A 26,156-nucleotide genomic window follows, 5' to 3' on the forward strand; every position below is an offset into this window, starting at 1 on the left:
GCGGACATCCATTTCAAAATGAGCAGATATTTTCACAAAAACAATAACATTTATCAGTTTGAACATTAAATATCTTGTCTTTGTGGTGTATTCAATTGAATATAGGTTGAAGAGGATTTGCAAATCGTATTCTGTTTTTATTTACATTTCACACAACGTCCCAACTTCATTGGAATTGGGGTTATAGTTTGTTTTAGTTTAACAGTGCTGTTAGTGTTATTGATTTCTTGTGCTTTTGTAGTTAAGTTGGTTTAGTCATTCTAGTTTGTTGTGACCCTTCTCCATTACACAGTTCTAGCATTACTTGGCTCAACTCTACTAGGTTATTTTGCTTTTCCATTTGGGATAATACCTGGTGCTTTTTTGGTATCTGCTCAGGCGAGATTCCAAACAAGTCGTGCCGTTACTACGATGTGACGTCAACATGCTGCTGGCCACTGATTGGTCAGAGAATGCCATCACTGGAGGAGTCATGAGTGCGACGTCCAACACGAGAATCAAACCCGGCATTTTTAAATAGTCACAACAGCGTTACAGCTCCCGTGTTTCTCTTTCGTTTCACACAAGGTTTTTTACTTGCGCAAAACCACATTGTGGTCTGTCGACGAGTTGTAGACATTTCTGTGTTTAGAATTGTTATTCCTTTTTTGTTTGTTTGTTTTTGTTTTTTGTTGTTGTTTGAAAGGCTTTCCAGAAGAACCAACAAGTCAGACTTCTTTCCTGATCTCATCTCCCCTGACTTTGATAGAGATGGTGGCCATGGTTGGTGCTCATATTTGAAGAACTCTTCCAGTTTTTCCTCTCGAGATTGGCAGGCAATGTATCGTCTAGAGAATAAGACACAGTCATCCTTCAATGCAGATACCTGACTTTTCTTTTTCGAGTTACGTTGACTTTCAGAGAACAATGACAACTTGTTCTTCTTCATGGGCTGAGTAATTGACTTTGCTTGAGTTGTGATCTGTTCAGCTACGAATGTCTCAAACTGACGTTGTCCTAGCTCATACATCTCTTTGACACTTTCTGCAGCTAATTGGCTTGTGATAACTTTGCTGTCAAGAGTTAACAAATCCTTGCTGTCTTCCAGAAAAGGACTTCCAAGATCCTCAATGACCTTCTTGAGAGCACTTACTTCATTTACAAAGGAATCCTGCATGCTAGCTGTCTGCTCATGATGTTTACCATTGCTGGATTTCTCTGATTTGTTCTCAAAGTCACAAATAAGCCTACTGACCTCTGGACCACCTATCATCCAACGTCTCAGAGCTGAAGAATTGTTTGTCAAGCCCACAGCACCACCTTCTCCTTTTATCATAGCATTTTCTTGTTTGTGTGCCTGGTCTAATGCCATTGCAGAGAACTTGTGATCTGTTTTCTGGACTACAAATCCGCCTTCAGAGAACTCCAAAAAAACAGCAGGATGAGTCTGTTGCAGGCCTGTATTACTGTATATTTTGAACTTTATGCCAATGAAGAAATACACTACACATGCAGAAATGTCTATGGCCTCATTGCATGCTCATTAATTTATTTGCTGCCTTGGGACCTTTGTAATGCTACATAACTTTCATATATAGTATTGTTAAGTTATATTTATCTATACATATAGGATAAGATTGTCTGTCGGATATTGAAATATGAATAATTGTACGATTGGTAAAATTTGACCACCACGGGGCTTATATGAAATTTCCAATACTTTGATGATAGTTTCCTTGTTGTTCTGTTGAAGATTGCTAAGTTTCAGAATTTTAGATTAATATATATAAAAGTTATCCCAATATTAATTCATGCATTTATTTCCTCTAGGCTGGACTATTGTAATTCATTATTATCACGTTGTCCTAAAAGTTCCCTGAAAAGCCTTCAGTTAATTCAAAATGCTGCAGCTAGAGTACTAATGGGGACTAGAAGGAGAGAGCATATCTCACCCATATTGGCCTCTCTTCATTGGCTTCCTGTTAATTCTAGAATAGAATTTAAAATTCTTCTTCTTACTTATAAGGTTTTGAATAATCAGGTCCCATCTTAGGGACCTCATAGTACCATATCACCCCAATAGAGCGCTTCGCTCTCAGACTGCAGGCTTACTTGTAGTTCCTAGGGTTTGTAAGAGTAGAATGGGAGGCAGAGCCTTCAGCTTTCAGGCTCCTCTCCTGTGGAACCAGCTCCCAATTCAGATCAGGGAGACAGACACCCTCTCTACTTTTAAGATTAGGCTTAAAACTTTCCTTTTTGCTAAAGCTTATAGTTAGGGCTGGATCAGGTGACCCTGAACCATCCCTTAGTTATGCTGCTATAGACTTAGACTGCTGGGGGGTTCCCATGATGCACTGAGTGTTTCTTTCTCCTTTTGCTCTGTATGCACCACTCTGCATTTAATCATTAGTGATTGATCTCTGCTCCCCTCCACAGCATGTCTTTTTCCTGGTTCTCTCCCTCAGCCCCAACCAGTCCCAGCAGAAGACTGCCCCTCCCTGAGCCTGGTTCTGCTGGAGGTTTCTTACTGTTAAAAGGGAGTTTTTCCTTCCCACTGTCGCCAAGTGCTTGCTCACAGGGGGTCGTTTTGACGTTGGGGTTTTGTATGGCCTTGCCTTACAATATAAAGCGCCTTGGGGCAACTGTTTGTTGTGATTTGGCGCTATATTAATAAAATTGATTGATTGATTGATTAGGATGTGCTTATGATTACGGTTAAGCGGCAAAATATTAGTTCCCACAGTCACCACCAGGGGGCTCTGCCAGCTTGTTTCCATATCCAGAAATGCTCACCTGGGGTCACTCTACAAGTGTGCCAGGTTTCATGTTTTCATACCAAAAATGCACGAAATGATGTCCACACCAGCCTTACATCTCCCGCTATACAGCATCACGGACCACTAGTTGTAGACTGTGGGCAAAGCAGGATATTCTTTCCGGAGGAAAGTATGCAGTTTCCTACCCCACATTGACCACTTCTAGATCAGAGGTGTCATCCTCCTCATCCTCTTCACTCTCAACATGAATTGGCGGAAACAGTGTGAATGCCTTTATCATGTTTGAAGCCTTGTCAGTTACAATGAAAGAGACCTTGTCCTCAATTTTGAAATTCTCAAGAACATTCTCACAAACCTGGCAAATATTCTCAGCTGTGTGCCTGCCTTTAAAACGCTGACAGCTCAGCACAATGCTCTGCTAATCAAAACAATAAAATGGCCCGTCATCCCAAAGAATGACCCCATTGATTGATTTGGTCTATTGTCAGGCAAATGTGACAAGCTTTTCCTGGCGGACTAGCCAGATGTGCTTTTACATAATCTGAGCGTTTTGGGATAAGGTTCTGGCTGAGAGCTCTTCGGGATCAATCAATCAATTTTTTTTATATAGCGCCAAATCACAAACAGTTGCCCCAAGGCGCTTTATATTGTAAGGCAAGGCCATACAATAATTATGTAAAACCCCAACGGTCAAAACGACCCCCTGTGAGCAAGCACTTGGCGACAGTGGGAAGGAAAAACTCCCTTTTAACAGTAAGAAACCTCCAGCAGAACCAGGCTCAGGGAGGGGCAGTCTTCTGCTGGGACTGGTTGGGGCTGAGGGAGAGAACCAGGAAAAAGACATGCTGTGGAGGGGAGCAGAGATCAATCACTAATGATTAAATGCAGAGTGGTGCATACAGAGCAAAAGGAGAAAGAAACACTCAGTGCATCATGGGAACCCCCCAGCAGTCTACGTCTATAGCAGCATAACTAAGGGATGGTTCAGGGTCACCTGATCCAGCCCTAACTATAAGCTTTAGCAAAAAGGAAAGTTTTAAGCCTAATCTTAAAAGTAGAGAGGGTGTCTGTCTCCCTGATCTGAATTGGGAGCTGGTTCCACAGGAGAGGAGCCTGAAAGCTGAAGGCTCTGCCTCCCATTCTACTCTTACAAACCCTAGGAACTACAAGTAAGCCTGCAGTCTGAGAGCGAAGCGCTCTATTGGGGTGATATGGTACTACGAGGTCCCTAAGATAAGATGGGACCTGATTATTCAAAACCTTATAAGTAAGAAGAAGAATTTTAAATTCTATTCTAGAATTAACAGGAAGCCAATGAAGAGAGGCCAATATGGGTGAGATATGCTCTCTCCTTCTAGTCCCCGTCAGTACTCTAGCTGCAGCATTTTGAATTAACTGAAGGCTTTTTAGGGAACTTTTAGGACAACCTGATAATAATGAATTACAATAGTCCAGCCTAGAGGAAATAAATGCATGAATTAGTTTTTCAGCATCACTCTGAGACAAGACCTTTCTGATTTTAGAGATATTGCGTAAATGCAAAAAAGCAGTCCTACATATTTGTTTAATATGCGCTTTGAATGACATATCCTGATCAAAAATGACTCCAAGATTTCTCACAGTATTACTAGAGGTCAGGGTAATGCCATCCAGAGTAAGGATCTGGTTAGACACCATGTTTCTAAGATTTGTGGGGCCAAGTACAATAACTTCAGTTTTATCTGAGTTTAAAAGCAGGAAATTAGAGGTCATCCATGTCTTTATGTCTGTAAGACAATCCTGCAGTTTAGCTAATTGGTGTGTGTCCTCTGGCTTCATGGATAGATAAAGCTGGGTATCATCTGCGTAACAATGAAAATTTAAGCAATACCGTCTAATAATACTGCCTAAGGGAAGCATGTATAAAGTGAATAAAATTGGTCCTAGCACAGAACCTTGTGGAACTCCATAATTAACTTTAGTCTGTGAAGAAGATTCCCCATTTACATGAACAAATTGTAATCTATTAGACAAATATGATTCAAACCACCGCAGCGCAGTGCCTTTAATACCTATGGCATGCTCTAATCTCTGTAATAAAATTTTATGGTCAACAGTATCAAAAGCAGCACTGAGGTCTAACAGAACAAGCACAGAGATGAGTCCACTGTCCGAGGCCATAAGAAGATCATTTGTAACCTTCACTAATGCTGTTTCTGTACTATGATGAATTCTAAAACCTGACTGAAACTCTTCAAATAGACCATTCCTCTGCAGATGATCAGTTAGCTGTTTTACAACTACCCTTTCAAGAATTTTTGAGAGAAAAGGAAGGTTGGAGATTGGCCTATAATTAGCTAAGATAGCTGGGTTAAGTGATGGCTTTTTAAGTAATGGTTTAATTACTGCCACCTTAAAAGCCTGTGGTACATAGCCAACTAACAAAGATAGATTGATCATATTTAAGATCGAAGCATTAAATAATGGTAGGGCTTCCTTGAGCAGCCTGGTAGGAATGGGGTCTAATAAACATGTTGATGGTTTGGATGAAGTAACTAATGAAAATAACTCAGACAGAACAATCGGAGAGAAAGAGTCTAACCAAATACCGGCATCACTGAAAGCAGCCAAAGATAACGATACGTCTTTGGGATGGTTATGAGTAATTTTTTCTCTAATAGTTAAAATTTTGTTAGCAAAGAAAGTCATGAAGTCATTACTAGTTAAAGTTAATGGAATACTCAGCTCAATAGAGCTCTGACTCTTTGTCAGCCTGGCTACAGTGCTGAAAAGAAACCTGGGGTTGTTCTTATTTTCTTCAATTAGTGATGAGTAGAAAGATGTCCTAGCTTTATGGAGGGCTTTTTTATAGAGCAACAGACTCTTTTTCCAGGCTAAGTGAAGATCTTCTAAATTAGTGAGACGCCATTTCCTCTCCAACTTACGGGTTATCTGCTTTAAGCTACGAGTTTGTGCGTTATACCACGGAGTCAGACACTTCTGATTTAAAGCTCTCTTTTTCAGAGGAGCTACAGCATCCAAAGTTGTCTTCAATGAGGATGTAAAACTATTGACGAGATACTCTATCTCCCTTACAGAGTTTAGGTAGCTACTCTGCACTGCGTTGGTATATGGCATTAGAGAACATAAAGAAGGAATCATATCCTTAAACCTAGTTACAGCGCTTTCCGAAAGACTTCAAGTGTAATGAAACTTATTCCCCACTGCTGGGTAGTCCATCAGAGTAAATGTAAATGTTATTAAGAAATGATCAGACAGAAGGGAGTTTTCAGGGAATACTATTAAGTCTTCTATTTCCATACCATAAGTCAGAACAAGATCTAAGATATGATTAAAGTGGTGGGTGGACTCATTTACTTTTTGAGCAAAGCCAATAGAGTCTAATAATAGATTAAATGCAGTGTTGAGGCTGTCATTCTCAGCATCTGTGTGGATGTTAAAATCGCCCACTATAATTATCTGAGCTAAGCACTAAGTCAGACAAAAGGTCTGAAAATTCACAGAGAAACTCACAGTAACGACCAGGTGGACGATAGATAATAACAAATAAAACTGTTTTTTGGGACTTCCAATTTGGATGGACAAGACTAAGACAAGCTTTCAAATGAATTAAAGCTCTGTCTGGGTTTTTGATTAATTAATAAGCTGGGATGGAAGATTGCTGTTAATCCTCCGCCCCGGCCCGTGCTACGAGCATTCTTACAGTTAGTGTGACTCGGGGGTGTTGACTCATTTAAAGTAACATATTCATCCTGCTGTAACCAGGTTTCTGTTAGGCAGAATAAATCAATATGTTGATCAATTATTATATCATTTACCAACAGGGACTTAGAAGAGAGAGACCTAATGTTTAATAGACCACATTTAACTGTTTTAGTCTGTAGTGCAGTTGAAGGTGCTATATTATTTTTTCTTTTTGAATTTTTATGCTTAAATAGATTTTTGCTGGTTATTGGTAGTCTGGGAGCAGGCACCGTCTCTACGGGGATGGGGTAATGAGGGGATGGCAGGGGGAGAGAAGCTGCAGAGAGGTGTGTAAGACTACAACTCTGCTTCCTGGTCCCAACCCTGGATAGTCACGGTTTGGAGGATTTAAGAAAATTGGCCAGATTTCTAGAAATGAGAGCTGCTCCATCCAAAGTGGGATGGATGCCGTCTCTCCTAACAAGACCAGGTTTTCCCCAGAAGCTTTGCCAATTATCTATGAAGCCCACCTCATTTTTTGGACACCACTCAGACAGCCAGCAATTCAAGGAGAACATGCGGCTAAACATGTCACTCCCGGTCCGATTGGGGAGGGGCCCAGAGAAAACTACAGAGTCCGACATTGTTTTTGCAAAGTTACACACCGATTTAATGTTAATTTTAGTGACCTGCGATTGGCGTAACCGGGTGTCATTACTGCCGACGTGAATTACAATCTTACCAAATTTACGCTTAGCCTTAGCCAGCAGTTTCAAATTTCCTTCAATGTCGCCTGCTCTGGCCCCCGGAAGACAATTGACTATGGTTGCTGGTGTCGCTAACTTCACATTTCTCAAAACAGAGTCGCCAATAACCAGAGTTTGATCCTCGGCGGGTGTGTCGTCGAGTGGGGAAAAACGGTTAGAGATGTGAACGGGTTGGCGGTGTACACGGGGCTTCTGTTTAGGGCTACGCTTCCTCCTCACAGTCACCCAGTCGGCCTGCTTTCCCGGCTGCTCGTGATCTGCCAGGGGGTAACTAACGGCGGCTAAGCTACCTTGGTCCGGGATGGCATTGTGAAGGATGGTTAGGCCAGTTGAAACATACGAGGTCTGTTAGAAAAGTATCCGACCTTTTTATTTTTTCAGAAACCATATGGATTTGAATCACGTGTGATTGCATCAGCCAAGCTTGAACCTTCGTGTGCATGCGTGAGTTTTTTCACGCCTGTCGGTTGCGTCATTCACCTGTGAGCAGGCTTTGTGTGAGCACTGGTCCACCCCTCTTGTCGTTTTTTTATTGCAAATAAATGTCTGAACAATCTGGAGCTTTGCTGCATCAGTTTTTTTCCAGAAACTGTGAGAGACCTCCAGGTGGACACTGTTCAGAAAATTAATATGGCTTTCAGGGACGATTTTATGGGGATTACACAGATTAAGGAGTGATGCAGATGGTTTAAAGACCGCCCACAACTGCTGAGAGTGCGCCGCCCTCCGATCGCCGATCGACAGGCTCAAACCCCGCTGAAACAACCAGATCATTTCCAACATGAAGGCTTTGTTGATCCGGGACGTCGTCTGACTTTCACAAAAAGGCAGAAGTCGTGGACATCAGCACTTTTTCGGCACATTCCACTGTTACAGGAGTTTTTTTCATGGAAAGAAAAGCGGAGGGACGCGCCACGGTGCCATTCATTACGCGGCACAAAACCACCTCCGTGTTGGTCTCACAGGACGGCTTTCAGGTGGATTTCAGACGGCTGTTGGTTGCTTTTCAGTCGTGTGATTATCCTAGAAATTGAGCATGAGCTGGACATGTCCTGTGAGGCTTCATCACGGCATTGCTTTGCGCCATGCGGCTCCACCGCGACGCGCGGAACTCCGCTCCTCTTTCCATGACAAAAACTCCTGTAATAAATCAATCAATCAATCAACTTTTTTCTTATATAGCGCCAAATCACAACAAACAGTTGCCCCAAGGCGCTCTATACTGCAAGGCAAGGCCATACAATAATTATGAAAAACCCCAACGGTCAAAACGACCCCCTATGAGCAAGCACTTGGCTACAGTGGGAAGGAAAAACTCCCTTTTAACAGGAAGAAACTTCCAGCAGAACCAGGCTCAGGGAGGGGCAGTCTTCTGCTGAGACTGGTTGGGGCTGAGGGAAAGAACCATGTAAAAGACATGCTGTGAAGGGGGGCAGAGATCGATCACTAATGATTAAATGCAGAGTGATGCATACGGAGCAAAAACAGAAAGAAACAGTGCATCATGGGAACCCCCCCACAGTCTACGTCTAAAGCAGCATAACCAAGGGATGGTCCAGGGTCACCTGATCCAGCCCTAACTATAAGCCTTAGCGAAAAGGAAAGTTTTAAGCCTAATCTTAAAAGTAGAGAGGGTATCTGTCTCCCTGATCTGAATTGGGAGCTGGTTCCACAGGAGAGGAGCCTGAAAGCTGAAGGCTCTGCCTCCCATTCTACTCTTACAAACCCTAGGAACTACAAGTAAGCCTGCAGTCTGAGAGCGAAGCGCTCTAATGGGGTAATATGGTACTACGAGGTCCCTAAGATAAGATGGGACCTGATTATTCAAAACCTTATAAGTAAGAAGAAGAATTTTAAATTCTATTCTAGAATTAACAGGAAGCCAATGAAGAGAGGCCAACACGGGTGAGATATGCTCTCTCCTGCTAGTCCCCGTCAGTACTCTAGCTGCAGCATTCTGAACCAACTGAAGGCTTTTTAGGGAACTTTTAGGACAACCTGATAATAATGAATTACAATAGTCCAGCCTAGAGGAAATAAATGCATGAATTAATTTTTCAGCATCACTCTGAGACAAGACCTTTCTGATTTTAGAGATATTGCGTAAATGCAAAAAGGCAGTCCTACATATTTGTTTAATATGCGCTTTGAATGACATATCCTGATCAAAAATGACTCCAAGATTTCTCACAGTATTACTAGAGATCAGGGAAATGCCATCCAGAGTAACGATCTGGTTAGACACCATGCTTCTAAGATTTGTGGGGCCAAGTACAATAACTTCAGTTTTATCTGAGTTTAAAAGCAGGAAATTAGAGGTCATCCATGTCTTTATGTCTGTAAGACAATCCTGCAGTTTAGCTAATTGGTGTGTATCCTCTGGCTTCATGGATAGATAAAGCTGGGTATCATCTGCGTAACAATGAAAATTTAAGCAGTACCGTCTAATAATACTGCCTAAGGGAAGCATGTATAAAGTGAATAAAATTGGTCCTAGCACAGAACCTTGTGGAACTCCATAATTAACTTTAGTCTGTGAAGAAGATTCCCCATTTACATGAACAAACTGTAATCTATTAGACAAATATGATTCAAACCACCGCAGCGCAGTGCCTTTAATACCTATGACATGCTCTAATCTCTGTAATAAAATTTTATGGTCAACAGTATCAAAAGCAGCACTGAGGTCCAACAAAACAAGCACAGAGATAAGTCCACTGTCCGAAGCCATAAGAAGATCATTTGTAACCTTCACTAATGCTGTTTCTGTACTATGATGAATTCTAAAACCTGACTGAAACTCTTCAAATAGACCATTCCTCTGCAGGTGATCAGTTAGCTGTTTTACAACTACCCTCTCAAGAATCTTTGAGAGAAAAGGAAGGTTGGAGATTGGCCTATAATTAGCTAAGATAGCTGGGTCAAGTGATGGCTTTTTAAGTAATGGTTTAATTACTGCCACCTTAAAGGCCTGTGGTACATAACCAACTAACAAAGATAGATTGATCATATTTAAGATTGAAGCATTGAATAATGGTAGGACTTCCTTGAGCAGCCTGGCAGGAATGGGGTCTAATAAACATGTTGATGGTTTGGATGAAGTAACTAATGAAAATAACTCAGACAGAACAATCGGAGAGAAAGAGTCTAACCAAATACCGGCATCACTGAAAGCAGCCAAAGATAACGATACATCTTTGGGATGGTTATGAGTAATTTTTTCTCTAATAGTCAAAATTTTGTTAGCAAAGAAAGTCATGAAGTCATTATTAGTTAAAGTTAATGGAATACTAAGCTCAATAGAGCTCTGACTCTTTGTCAGCCTGGCTACAGTGCTGAAAAGAAACCTGGGGTTGTTCTTATTTTCTTCAATTAGTGATGAGTAGAAAGATGTCCTAGCTTTACGGAGGGCTTTTTTATAGAGCAACAAACTCTTTTTCCAGGCTAAGTGAAGATCTTCTAAATTAGTGAGACGCCATTTCCTCTCCAACTTACAGGTTATCTGCTTTAAGCTACGAGTTTGTGAGTTATACCACGGAGTCAGACACTTCTGATTTAAAGCTCTCTTTTTCAGAGGAGCTACAGCATCCAAGGTTGTCTTCAATGAGGATGTAAAACTATTGACGAGATACTCTAACTCCCTTACAGAGTTTAGGTAGCTACTCTGCTCTGTGTTGGTATATGACATTAGAGAACATAAAGAAGGAATCATATCCTTAAACCTAGTTACAGCGCTTTCTGAAAGACTTCTAGTGTAATGAAACAGTGGAATGTGCCATTCATTTCTAAACTGGGCGCTGTCTTGATCCAGTATGTCATCTGACTAGCACAGGAATTGTGAAAAGATGTGGACATCAGCACTTTTTCGGCACATTCCACTGTTACAGGAGTTTTTTTCATGGAAAGAAAAGCTGAGGGACGTGCCATGGAGCCGTTCATTACGCGGCACAAAACCACCTCCGTGTTGGTCTCACAGGACTGCTTTCAGGTGGATTTCAGACGGCTGTCGGTTGCTTTTCAGTCGTGTGATTATCTGAGAAATTGAGCATGAGGTGGACATGCCCCAACATGTCCTGTGAGGCTTCATCATGGCGTTGCTTTGCGGCATGCGGCTCCACCGCAACGTAAATATAAAGCGCCTTGGGGCAACTGTTTGTTGTGATTTGGCGCTATATAAATAAAATTGATTGATTGATTGAAGAGGACATGCCCTTGAAATGGGTGTTTCAACAAGACAATGACCCCAAGCACACTAGTAAACAGGCAAAATCTTGGTTCCAAACCAACAAAATTAATGCCTCGCAGATGTGAAGAAATCATGAAAACCTGTGGTTATACAACTAAATACTAGTTTAGTGATTCACAGGATTGCTAAAAAAGCAGTTTGAACATAATAGTTTTGAGTTTGTAGCGTCAACAGCAGATGCTACTATTATTGTGAACACCCCCTTTTCTACTTTTTTTTTTACTAATAGCCCAATTTCATAGCCTTAAGAATGTGCATATCATGAATGCTTGGTCTTGTTGGATTCGTGAGAATCTATTGAATCTACTGGTACCTTGTTTCCCATGTAACAATAAGAAATATACTCAAAACCTGGATTAATCTTTTTAGTCACATAGCACTACTATTATTCCGAACACTACTGTACTACTAGGCATGTGAATCTCATCACTAACAATGATTTGATACACACCTCGATACACTACCAGTGATACAATACATAAAGCGATACTGACAGTATGATGCAATTCACCCCGTTCCTGATTTTATGGGATTTGATATGTATTTGATGGCAATTCAGTTCCTCACAATATGATACAATGCGATTTGGTGCAATACGATGCAATTCAACGTGATGCAAAGAAATTATACCAAAAATTTAAGTAGAAAATAAGAAGCTGCAATTCAGTATGGTACTATGGTATTCTTCTCCTCAACTCAGCCTTTATTTCTTAAGCAAGTTTAAAATGACAGCAGTCAACCAAAGTGCTGTACATAATTAAAAAATGGCCATCAAGTTCCCCCAATCATAAATAAATGAATTAAAAATAACAATAAAATTACAACAGACAAAAAAACATAAAAGACAAAGTAAAATAGAGTAAAAAGTAGTAGGAAATAGTTTAATTTGACTCCTCATAAGCAGCAGATTTACCAGATTCAACATTAAGGAACAGGAATCAGTTCCCTCATATTTGGAACATGTTTGATCACACTGTCAGAACTTAAACGGTAAACAGTAAGACAACATCACTCTCAGTGAGTGACTTAAAGTGAGTCACTCATTGACAGAGTACCGCCTTGGCAAAAGTAATTTGAGATACTTTCTTACCAGTTTTGCCAACTTAAGGGGTGCAGCGGCAACCACAAAATTCTTTCCAAACGACCTGCGTGTTGTCAAGTTTCCCATCTTTAAAAAAAAAAAAGAAGCCAAAATAATTCCAAACACCTGATTTAAATGTTTTAGGTGTGTCAAAAATGTCCTACAACTGCTTGCGCCGTTGTCGCGGGCCTCCATTTTGAAATATTATTCTTGCGGTAGAAATGTGCTTTCAGTCATCTGTCCGTTAAATGTGCGTTGGAAAAAAATCGATGCAAGCATGCAGCGATAAATCCATCGCAGTTTCACCCCTCAGTTGAATCGATGCACACTGAATGAATCGATACACTCGCATCACGCACGTTTGTTTCTAGATACCGATTTGTATCAATTAATCTCCACATCCCTAATACATACACATACCTCTGAGACGTCAGACTGAAAAAGCAATGAAATGAAAATGTAATTGTTAAAGTGTCCAAGTAGCAGCTTGTTGTTAAAGTCTAAATTGCAGTGGTCACAAAATTTGATCCAGATCTGATCCAGATTACAGATTTTGTGGCCATTTAAATTAAACATTGAAAACTCCAATTAATGTATGTTTTACATTATATCTTAATCAAACATGCCCCAATCACGCTCATATTTAAAAGTGAGGTGCAGACTGACACTCACTATCGCCTGACAAATTTTGAGCTGGATTGTGGATTTTGTGGACATTTGAATTTGATATTGAGAAGCCCTTTTGGTGTTACATGCAAACAAAGTGAAATTGCAAAGAAAAACTGATGATGCGGTGGAAAGTGGACATGCGTTGTGCTTTTTTTATGACCCGGAGCTCAAACGTGTCAAGCGAGAGAACAGAGCTACTCTGGTTAGCTGTGTAGGCTAACACTTACTGACTTGACCGCTCCCATTTGCCTTGTGTTCCCTTCTCCACTGGGAACCAAAAAAAAAAAAAAAACGGCACTTTTTGCAACTGCTTTGGTGATTGCAGCCAAAAACAAAACAGTGCACCGGAGTGGCTGTCCCCATAAGTGGTCAAATCCCACGATATCACGCAGGGTTCAAACGAGACTGCGGTGCCCTATTTTATGCCTGTTTGTTTATCTTCCACTTACCAGTCAGAAACCAAGTGCTAAAAACAGTGACAAATTGTGCAGATATAATCAATGTTCTGTGAAAATTATCTGAAAAAGAATTCATAAACCAAAAAAAATTGAAAAAAGAAAAACCTGACAACACCACAAAATTTCTGGATTCAAGTGCATGAACGAAGTACATACTCCTGACATTTGATCATATCTAATTTAACTTATGAAAAAGGAATTAGACATTAAACTCTAATGAAGCATCTGTCCCAAAGACCAACCACCTAAAGCTATGAATGTCACTGAAAAGATAAGTGAATGTCTCCACAAGTTCCACACTTTCACTGCATACAGACACACTTCTGCTTGTCGAGTCCAGAACGTCACTGAAAGCCTCGCTCTTAGCCTTGATCCTGGCCAGTCCCAAACCCAGACACTCTGAGTCCTCATTTATTGAATGTGGGAGTTTTTTGACAAGACCCTGAAAGTTGTTGGGGGTTGTGTTGGTGTCGCCAATGTCCATAGGAGATGATGATTCATTGGCACACTGGTCACTGTAAAAATATTTTAAAACTACATGAAGATTGAGACTGACATGGTGATTAAGGTATACTGTCCCTGGGATGAAGCTACAACCAACTGGAAATGTGTCCTCTTAATTATTGCATTTAAAAGTGGTTTAATTGTAAAGCTGTATCTGAGTTGTTCTTGCTAACTGGAAGATAAACAATGTAAGTAATTCCATGGTTTTAGGATTGTGTCATAATAATGATGCAGCAACAAATGAGAGCCATTTTCAACTGAATTTTAATATGAAAATGTTATCCCAAGTATCAAACAATATTGACATATTTAGAGTGCTGAAGCTCTGAAGATGTTTTATCATGGCTCAGGATCAACAAAACATTATGTGTGCTAATCCTTCTGTATATCAATCAATCAATCAATTTTTTTTTTATATAGCGCCAAATCACAACAAACAGTTGCCCCAAGGCGCTTTATATTGTAAGGCAAGGCCATACAATAATGATGTAAAACCCCAACGGTCAAAACGACCCCCTGTGAGCAAGCACTTGGCTACAGTGGGAAGGAAAAACTCCCTTTTAACAGGAAGAAACCTCCAGCAGAACCAGGCTCAGGGAGGGGCAGTCTTCTGCTGGGACTGGTTGGGGCTGAGGGAGAGAACCAGGAAAAAGACATGCTGTGGAGGGGAGCAGAGATCGATCACTAATGATTAAATGCAGAGTGGTGCATACAGAGCAAAAAGAGAAAGAAACAGTGCATCATGGGAACCCCCCAGCAGTCTACGTCTATAGCAGCATAACTAAGGGATGGTTCAGGGTCACCTGATCCAGCCCTAATATATGCATATTATACACCAGATGCCTGCCAGTTTTATTTTTTTGACTGTTTCGTAGTGATGTCACATCAGCAATAAGTTGCTCTTACACCTGGCTGAGTTTGGCACTGCTTTACAATGTAACAGGCTGATCTGCACCTCAAAGCACCTTGGCAGATTTCACCAATCAGCTTGAGCCTGGCTGCAGTCAGCAGGAACTCGTCCCGAACAGGGACACCACACACCAAAAGCTGGTTTTGTTCTGAAGCTTGGTGGACTCCCACACAATTGGGCAGCGCAGACTCGTTTGAGGGTGTGCGCTAAAGGGGTAAAATATGACACATATGATGTAATTTCTCTACTTCCGGGTACAAAAACACAGTATTTTCTCTGAGTTTTTGGGCAAATTACACACAAACAAAGTGACAATGTGGTGGAAAGTGGACATGTGTTGCAATTTGTTTATGACCCGGAGTACTAACATGTCGAGGCAGTTTTGCCGGCGAGAGAACGCAGTTACTCTGGTTAGCTGTGTAGGCTAACATTTACCGACAGGACGACTCCCATTTGCCTCGTCTTCCCTTCTTCACTGGGAACCGGGAAAAAAAAAAACCAGTTTTCGTGATACCAAAAAGAAAACGGTACACCATTTTTCCATGTGAAGTTATCCTGGCTATATATTACACAACAGCAGTGTCAGTCCCCATAAGTGGTGATATCACACAGGGTTCAAACGAGACTGTGGTGCCCTATTTATTTATTTATTTATTGCTTGGTGTCAAAATTGGACTCGGGTGCCACAAGCCTGTGTCAGACCACGTCATGTTTGGCCAGCAGCTCAGCTGAGCTCCAAAAATTATGAACATGTTCAAAACCAGCACGCCAACAAGCCAACACACACAAGACATGCCAGGTGCACGAGCTGCTTTAGTTGTTTGGGACATCAGCTGTGTGTTGTATATTCTCAGATTTGTTGCATGTGTTCATGGTTGAGTGAAAGTGTTTTGCCTTAATTTACACAACTTGCAGCTATGTGGTGACCGAACTGATGCAAAGTGACCTCCATAAGATCATTGTGTCACCGCAACCACTGAGCTCAGATCATGCCAAAGTTTTTCTGTATCAGATTCTACGAGGTAGGTTCTGCTGTATTTTATTTTATGATGATCTGCCACATTGTACATTGCACAAGGGTCGGCTGAAACATTCAGCCTCGTAAGTGATTATTTCAACAACAAGCAAGATACTGACATGAATCGCATATCTGTTTAAAGCTTGGAATGTTGTATATCAGACAGTGTCATTACGTTTCCACATAGTCACCTCCCCTTTCCACCGCCAGATAAGATTTTGCATCCTGTTGGTGAGGAAATCAGGTGTCTTCTCTCTCCACCAGCAGCGCACAACTGCTTGCACTCCTGCATCATTAGTGTAATGGTGTTCCTTCAGGTCTTCTTTCAACTGGTGGGGGGTGGAAATTTCTCGTTATAGGTGTGTATTACATCATAGTTTAGTGGGTTGAAAACTCTCTTTTAACAGGAAGAAACCTCCAGCAGAACCCGGCTCAGGGAGGGGCAGTCTTCAATCAGAGATCAGAGCAGAGATCAATCACTAATGATTAAATGCAGAGTGGTGCATACAGAGCAAAAAGAGAAAGAAACACTCAGCAGTCTAAGTCTATAGCAGCATAACTAAGGGATGGTTCAGGGTCACCTGATCCGGCCCTAACTATAAGCTTTAGCAAAAAGGAAAGTTTTAAGCCTAATCTTAAAAGTACAGAGGGTGTCTGTCTCCCTGATCCGAATTGGGAGCTGGTTCCAGAGGAGAGGAGCCTGAAAGCTGAAGGCTCTGCCTCCCATTCTACTCTTAAAAACCCTAGGAACTACAAGTAAGCCTGCAGTCTGAGAGCGAAGCGCTCTATTGGGGTGATATGGTACTAAGAGGTCCCTAAGATAAGATGGGACCTGATTATTCAAAACCTTATAAGTAAGAAGAAGAATTTTAAATTCTATTCTAGAATTAACAGGAAGTCAATGAAGAGAGGCCAATATGGGTGAGATATGCTCTCTCCTTCTAGTCCCTGTCAGTACTCTAGCTGCAGCATTTTGAATTAACTGAAGGCTTTTCAGGGAACTTTTAGGACAACCTGATAATAATGAATTACAATAGTCCAGCCTAGAGGAAATAAATGCATGAATTAGTTTTTCAGCATCACTCTGAGACAAGACCTTTCTAATTTTAGAGATATTGCGCAAATGTAAAAAAGCAGTCCTACATATTTGCTTAATATGCGCATTTAAGGACATATCTTGATCAAAAATGACTCCAAGATTTCTCACAGTATTACTAGAGGTCAGGGTAATGCCATCCAGAGTAAGGATCTGGTTAGACACCATGTTTCTAAGATTTGTGGGGCCAAGGACAATAACTTCAGTTTTATCTGAATTTAAAAGCATCCATCAGCAATACATTTTTTTTTACCAAGTTAAAATAATTGTATAATTATTATAGTTATGTAATAACTATATATTCACATTTCTAGCTCATTGATTAAGACTTAACACCATATAGTCAATGTGCGATTTCACACATTATTGCCTATTGTAAAAAAAATAAAATAATTAAAATAGAAATATTTCTTGCCCAAACTTGAAATTTAGTATACATCATCTTTACATCCATATAATTGCATGGTTGAAATTTAAATTTTTTAATCAATTGCTCACCTGGTGATTTTTGTGGTCATTTAGAGGGTATTTTTGCGAAAAATCGAAATTGCATGATTTCAGTTTTTCCCTCACAAGCTCAATTTTGGCTGAAATGGAAAAAATGAAACATCCTGGTGTTGTAACTGATTCATGAGAGTCTATGCCTGTAAAGAGAAGCGTGGGCATTAATCTATTTTGACACAGTGCATGCTCAAAGTCAGACCTCGTTTAGAAAAAATACCATTTTTGGCAGTTTTAAGAACAGCTGGATAAAAAAATGAAGCCAGATATCATTGTTTTGATGCCAGATATGTCTTTTCCTGTATGATTTTACCTAAAATTGTAGGTTTGAAGGGTTTCACTTAATTTGGCTAGGCTGTATTGCTCTCCAAAATTGGCTATAAAGAACTTATTTCAAATAAGAACAAAAACGCTGCGATTTTGAAACTGCTCCTGTGCTTAAAGTATTAGACCTGCCTCATTAAAACTTGGGGTATTTCCATTTCTCTGGCTGGGGAACAAGTACAATTTTTTTTTTTCTTTTTTTTTTCTTTTTTTTTTTTTGGAAGGGGTCATGTGGGGAATTTTTTTTTAAATTTGACCCATTTGGCATGGAATGACCCCTTTGACAAGTTCAAAGATGGCTAACCTTGACATATTTTAACAGGTATTTTAAGATGTTAAAAGTCACATTCTGTTCAGTTCTGAGTTTGAGTGACAAATGTGACAGCCAATCAGAGTAGAGCTGCACTGTGACGCCAGTGGCTGGTCTCTTCAAAATCGCTTCGTTTTGTGTGTTTATATACGTTTCTTATATATTCTGTAAAAGCTAGTGAGAAATAAACGGAGATGTGTTGCACTGCATGAGGCAAATGGTGCCTCCTCCCCCCCCCCCCCCCAATAGGGCACGCCTGTGCAATAATCATGCTGTGTAATCAGCATCTTGCTGTGCCATACCTTTGAGGTGGGATGGTGTTTACTAACCGATTTAGACAGATTTGTGAATAATATTTGGTGTTTTGTGTATATAGGAAATGTTTTAAAATGGTAAATGGGCTGCATTTGTATAGCGCTTTTCCATCTGCATCAGATGCTCAAAGCACTTTACAATAATGCCTCACATTCACCCCTATGTCAGGATGCTACCATACACGGCGCTCACTACCCCCCTGGGCGCAATAGGGGATTAAAGACCTTGCCCAAGGGCCCTTAGTGATTTTCCAGTCAGGCAGGGATTTGAACCAAGGATCTTCTGGTCTCAAGCCCAACACCTTAACCACTAGACCATCACCTCGCCCAAGAGTTTTAGATCTTTGAGTTCAGCTCATGAAAAATGGAAGCAAAATAAAAGGGTTGAGTTTATATTTTTGTTCAGTGTACATGCAGTAGTATACAGTTTGTATTTCTTGAAGTCCAAGACGTTTTCGGTGATGTGGAAATGTATATTCATCCCCTGTCTAAAGAAAACTAGCTGAAAAGTTATTTAATCCTTATGTTTAGCATAAATTGTCCCTGTCCCAACTTTTTTGGAATGTGCTGCAGGCCTTAACTGCCCAAATGGATAGATATTCAGAAATTAATTGAAGTTGACCACAGAAAAGGTTAAATATCTTGGGTTCATAGTGTCTGCAGTAAAATAGAAGTCGAAGTAAACGTAAGAATCACTGCATAGTTTCTAAATGTGCATTTTCCTTATCTCAGGTTTTTCTGACTGGTTGTCACTTTATTTTGATTTTTGATTTTTAAAATGTCTTTGGACAATGAATGCTTTCAAACTAAAGGAGCTAAAGCCTTTAGTTCCGCCCCACAGATTGTTATATTTTAACCAGTCACGTTTTCTTCTCTCCTAAAGCTCACGCTTTAACACGTCACAAATCAATAATAGTTTATTGCCTGTGACGCTCTGAGTTGACCTTTCTGCTGATGTGGGGGAGTGAACACTGCATTTACATTTTCATGGAACAGTTCACTGTGAAAGAGATACACACCTTTCCAACAGTTTAACATGTTGTTCACAGCAACACTAACAGTGACTCAGTATGTGCTGCATGAGTATAATTCTGTGGAATGAAAGCCTCTAGACTGCTGCAACATTTTGGTAAATTCTCCAACAGCCTGGTTACTTTGGCTGAATATGTTTTGATATCCTCACTTCTGTTATTTAAAAAAGAAGAAGCATAAAATCATCTGTTGATAAACCTGACTCAGAAACAGATTGATTTCTCAGAGTTAAAAACACTATCAAATGAAAATCTAAAATTACGGCCGTTATTGATTAAGTTAGAATAAAAAATATGCCTTAACAGCCAACATAATACCTTGATAGTCCTTAAGACTATCATGCCAATCGTGTTATGAGGAGTGCAAAAGCTTGCTGTAAATTGTCCTGAGGACTTTGAAGATCCTCAGTGACTCACGCCATCTGTTTATTGTGCTGACGCCTTCACAGTTTTGCTGGAGCTACTGAATTCAAAAGCAAGGCCGTCTGCTGAGATTGCCTGGATTTGCACCAACTCCAGCACCGCCGGAATTTTTAAATATCATTCACACTTTTAATATGCTGCAAATGAAAAGGGACATACCATTTATTGGTGAATATAACAGAACCCACACAGGTACTGCCGGAATTTATGAAACTTAAACAAATGCAGTCTCCTCTCAAGGTACAAAATTAATAATATTAGTAAAACTCAGGTTTTAGCATTTAACTGTGACACATCTACGGAGATCACGAACACAAACGGAAATGGGCGGCAGGTCCTTCCATCAACACTTTCCTGGAGATTTTTTTTTTTTTTCCCTAAAAGAAGAGGTTGTGAAAGAAAGACAATGTTGACATTTAGAAGCATGTCGACATTTTCTTTGTCTTTCTGTTTTATGGCCTTTGGCAACCACACTTGGGGGGAAAAAAGATGACTTAAATATGTAGATCAGTTACACATGATCCAAATGTGTCCAAATAACATAATTTCTTGTTTCTCAATTTGAAATAAGAAAATTCTATTATTTGGACACATGCTGAGCAACTGATATACATATTCAACAGACTTGAGCTTGCTGACGTGAATACTTTTGCCAGTGAATAAGGAGATGCTCCACTGATTCCTCTTTATGGCAGTTGACAGAATAACTCCAAATGACCGTGATTTGAAAGCCTCACTCCTCAGCAGCTTTCTGGGACTGTTTTCCTTTTAATGTGAATGATAAAAGTGAGCCAATTCATGCAACCAAGCTGGTGTGTTGACATTGTTGAACGCCCCTTTCTTTATTTAAGTGCAGTTTCACATTCCAATTTCAATGTCTGAATATTCTTAACAATTAATAGTTCAAGGGTATACTTGCATTTCTCTGGGATAGTTTTATTATTACATTGACATTTTCATTCAGATTTGGAATGTTCATTTTCAATAAAATATCATGCATTTAATTTTAATGTAAATATATGTATGTGATTCACACTGGATCAATTTATTTTTGACAGGTGGCCCTTAATCCAAATTAAATTGGGGCCTTTCAAGGGAAATCATTTTTGTCACCTATATGTTTGAGGAAAAAGTCTTCAGAGCTGGTCCGTTCTGTGCAGAGTTTGCATGTTCTTGTGTTTGCGTGGGTTTCCTCTGGGTGCTCCGGCTTCGAAACACATGCAAGTTAGGTGAATTGGAGAATCTAAATGGACCACAGGTGCAAATTCGTCTGTTAATATGTGTCGGCTGTGCAATAGGCTGCCTGTTCAGGGTGTTGCGCAATGACGGATGGGATAGCCTCCCACACAACCCCAATACCCTCAATTGAAATAAGCGGGTTTAGAAAATGGATGGATGGAATTGGTTTGTTTTATATTTTGTGTCATACCTAACAGAAGCTAATATCTGGCAACATTGGTTTAAAATGCAAATGCTACTGAATATTGCTCTTTACTGTAATCTTCTGCTCTTTTTTCTGTTTCTGCTGACATATCATCCCCAGGACTTAAATACCTTCACTCAGCTGGCATTCTACACAGAGACATCAAACCTGGCAACCTCCTGGTTAACAGCAACTGTGTACTCAAGGTGTGTGGAAGCTGTATAGCAACAGTTTTCGTGTCAACATTTCACAAAAAAATAAAGTGCCCAATGCAGAAATACAGTAGTGTTCAGAATAATAGTAGTGCTATGTGACTAAAAGGATTAATCCAAGTTTTGAGTATATTTCTTATTGTTACATGAGAAACAAGGTACCAGTAGATTCTCACAAATCCAACAAGACCAAGCATTCATGATATGCACACTCTTAAGGCTATGAAATTGGGCTATTAGTAAAAAAAAGAAGTAGAAAAGGGGGTGTTCACAATAATAATAGTGTGGCATTCAGTCAGTCAGCTTGTCAGTTTTGTGGAACAAACAGGTGTAAATCAGGTGTCCCCTATGTAAGGATAAAGCCAGCACCTGTTGAACATGCTTTTCTCTTTGAAAGCCTGAGAAAAATGGGACGTTCAAGACATTGTTCAGAAGAGCAGCATAGTTTGATTAAAAAGTTGATTGGAGAGGGGAAAACTTATACGCAGGTGCAAAAAATTATAGGCTGTTCATCTACAATGATCTCCAATGCTTTAAAATGGACAAAAAAAACACAGACGAGTGGAAGAAAACTGAAGACAACAACCAACAAAATGGATAGAAGAATAACCAGAATGGCAAAGGCTCACCCATTGATCATCTGATGATCAGAGACAGTCTGGAGTTACCTGTAAGTGCTGTGACAGTTAGAAGACACCTGTGTGAAGCTAATTTATTTGCAAGAATTCCCCGCAAAGTCCCTCTGTTAAATAAAAGACATGTGCAGAAGAGGTTACAGTTTGCCAAAGAACACATCAACTGGCCTAAAGAGAAATGGAGGAATATTTTGTGGACTGATGAGAGTAAAATTGTTCTTTTTGGGTCCAAGGGCCACAGACAGTTTGTGAGATGACCCCCAAACTCTGAATTCAAGCCACAGTTCGCAGTGAAGGCAGTGAAGCATGGTGGTGCAAGCATCATGATATGGGCACGTTTCTCCTACTATGGTGTTGGGCCTATATATCGCTTACCAGGTATCATGGATCAGTTTGGATATGTCAAGATACTTGAACAGGTCATGTTGCCTTATGCTGAAGAGGACATGCCCTTGAAATGGGTGTTTCAACAAGACAATGACCCCAAGCACACTAGTAAATGAGCAAAATCATGGTTCCAAACCAACAAAATGAATGCCTCGCAGATGTGAAGAAATCATGAAATTTTCATAATTGTTTATTTATTTAGAATATTAAGCTCATTTGACATTTTACTTACTTGTGAATTGGCACTTTAAAACTTAGTTCATAAGAACCAATAATGTTGGGGGGAAAAAAACTACAGCTGATTTAAGGTTCTTGTTTAAGCTTTACAAAACTTTAAAAAACAAGCTTTATGTGGTACAAACAGCACTGTGATATTCAGCTTTTCACTGCACAAAATATTAGATTTAATCCATAAACTTTTAGGTACTGCCATCATTTTTTGCCAGTCGAGGCTGACAGTTTCAGCTGTTGTTTTAGATATAGCTTTTTCCTGCACTGAAAGCTGCAGCAATGCTGTCAATCAATCAATTCTATTTATATAGCGCCAAATCACAACAAACAGTTGCCCCAAGGCACTTTATATTGTAAGGCAAAGCCATACAATAATTACGGAAAAACCCCAACGGTCAAAACAACCCCCTGTGAGCAAGCACTTGGCGACAGTGGAAGGAAAAACTCCCTTTTAACAGGAAGAAACCTCCAGCAGAACCAGGCTCAGGGAGGGGCAGTCTTCTGCTGGGACTGGTTGGGGCTGAGGGAGAGAACCAGGAAAAAGACATGCTGTGGAGGGGAGCAGAGATCAATCACTAATGATTAAATGCAGAGTGGTGCATACAGAGCAAAAAGAGAAAGAAACACTCAGTGCATCATGGGAACCCCCCAGCAGTCTAAGTCTATAGCAGCATAACTAAGGGATGGTTCAGGGTCACCTGATCCAGCCCTAACTATAAGCTTTAGCAAAAAGGAAAGTTTTAAGCCTAATCTTAAAAGTAGAGAGGGTGTCTGTCTCCCTGATCTGAATTGGGAGCTGGTTCCACAGGAGAGGAGCCTGAAAACTGAAGGCTCTGCCTCCCATTCTACTCTTACAAACCCTAGGAACTACAAGTAAGCCTGCAGTCTGAGAGCGAAGCGCTCTATTGGGGTGATATGGTACTATGAGGTCCCTAAGATAAGATGGGACCTGATTATTCTAAACCTTATAAGTAAGAAGAAGAATTTTAAATTCTATTCTAGAATTAACAGGAAGCCAATGAAGAGAGGCCAATATGGGTGAGATATGCTCTCTCCTTCTAGTCCTCGTTAGTACTCTAGCTGCAGCATTTTGAATTAACTGAAGGCTTTTCAGGGAACTTTTAGGACAACCTGATAATAATGAATTACAATAGTCCAGCCTAAAGGAAATAAATGCATGAATTAGTTTTTCAGCATCACTCTGAGACAAGACCTTTCTAATTTTAGAGATATTGCGTAAATGCAAAAAAGCAGTCCTACATATGTGTTTAATATGCGCATTGAATGACATATCCTGATCAAAAATGACTCCAAGATTTCTCACAGTATTACTAGAGGTCAGGGTAATGCCATCCAGAGTAAGGATCTGGTTAGACACCATGTTTCTAAGATTTGTGGGGCCAAGTACAATAACTTCAGTTTTATCTGAGTTTAAAAGCAGGAAATTAGAGGTCATCCATGTCCTTATGTCTGTAAGGCAATCCTGCAGTTTAGCTAATTGGTGTGTGTCCTCTGACTTCATGGATAGATAAAGCTGGGTATCATCTGCGTAACAATGAAAATTTAAGCAATGCCGTCTAATAATACTGCCTAAGGGAAGCATGTATAAAGTGAATAAAATTGGTCCTAGCACAGAACCTTGTGGAACTCCATAATTAACCTTAGTCTGTGAAGAAGATTCCCCATTTACATGAACAAATTGTAATCTATTAGATAAATATGATTCAAACCACCGCAGTGCAGTGCCTTTAATACCTATGGCATGCTCTAATCTCTGTAATAAAATTTTATGGTCAACAGTATCAAAAGCAGCACTGAGGTCTAACAGAACAAGCACAGAGATGAGTCCACTGTCTGAGGCCATAAGAAGATCATTTGTAACCTTCACTAATGCTGTTTCTGTACTATGATGAATTCTAAAACCTGACTGAAACTCTTCAAATAGACCATTCCTCTGCAGATGATCAGTTAGCTGTTTTACAACTACCCTTTCAAGAATTTTTGAGAAAAGGAAGGTTGGAGATTGGCCTATAATTAGCTAAGATAGCTGGGTCAAGTGATGGCTTTTTAAGTAATGGTTTAATTACTGCCACCTGAAAAGCCTGTGGTACATAGCCAACTAATAAAGATAGATTGATCATATTTAAGATCGAAGCATTAAATAATGGTAGGGCTTCCTTGAGCAACCTGGTAGGAATGGGGTCTAATAGACATGTTGATGGTTTGGATGAAGTAACTAATGAAAATAACTCAGAACAATCTGAGAGAAAGAGTCTAACCAAATACCGGCATCACTGAAAGCAGCCAAAGATAACGATACATCTTTGGGATGGTTATGAGTCATTTTTTCTCTAATAGTTAAAATTTTATTAGCAAAGAAAGTCAAGAAGTCATTACTAGTTAAAGTTAAAGGAATACTCGGCTCAATAGAGCTCTGACTCTTTGTCAGCCTGGCTACAGTGCTGAAAAGAAACCTGGGGTTGTTCTTATTTTCTTCAATTAGTGATGAGTAGTAAGATGTCCTAGCTTTACGGAGGGCTTTTTTATAGAGCAACAGACTGTTTTTCCAGGCTAAGTGAAGATCTTCTAAATTAGTGAGACGCCATTTCCTCTCCAACGTACGGGTTATCTGCTTTAAGCTGCGAGTTTGTGAGTTATACCACAGAGTCAGGCACTTCTGATTTAAAGCTCTCTTTTTCAGAGGAGCTACAGCATCCAAAGTTGTCTTCAATGAGGATGTAAAACTATTGACAAGATACTCTATCTCACTTACAGAGTTTAGGTAGCTACTCTGCACTGTGTTGGTATATGGCATTAGAGAACATAAAGAAGGAATCATATCCTTAAACCTAGTTACAGCGCTTTCTGAAAGACTTCTAGTGTAATGAAACTTATTCCCCACTGCTGGGTAGTCCATCAGAGTAAATGTAAATGTTATTAAGAAATGATCATACAGAAGGGAGTTTTCAGGGAATACTGTTAAGTCTTCAATTTCCATACCATAAGTCAGAACAAGATCTAAGATATGATTAAAGTGATGGGTGGACTCATTTACATTTTGAGCAAAGCCAATAGAGTCTAATAATAGATTAAATGCAGTGTTGAGGCTGTCATTCTCAGCATCTGTGTGGATGTTAAAATCGCCCACTATAATTATCTTATCTGAGCTAAGCACT

At 40.0% G+C, this 26,156-nt stretch overlaps 1 protein-coding gene across 1 annotated transcript in view; it reads left to right on the forward strand.

Annotated features, from left to right (window-relative positions):
• nlk2 (nemo-like kinase, type 2) overlaps window positions 1-26,156 on the forward strand; it is a 106,387-nt gene that overhangs the window by 42,193 nt on the left and 38,038 nt on the right. The window contains 2 exon segments of the mRNA XM_034168636.1: window positions 15,991-16,097; window positions 21,636-21,721. Of these exon segments, the coding sequence (XP_034024527.1) occupies window positions 15,991-16,097; window positions 21,636-21,721 (193 nt within the window).

The sequence above is a fragment of the Thalassophryne amazonica genome, chromosome 4 (genome assembly GCF_902500255.1).
Source record: "Thalassophryne amazonica chromosome 4, fThaAma1.1, whole genome shotgun sequence".
In the NCBI taxonomy this organism is placed as follows: domain Eukaryota; kingdom Metazoa; phylum Chordata; class Actinopteri; order Batrachoidiformes; family Batrachoididae; genus Thalassophryne; species Thalassophryne amazonica.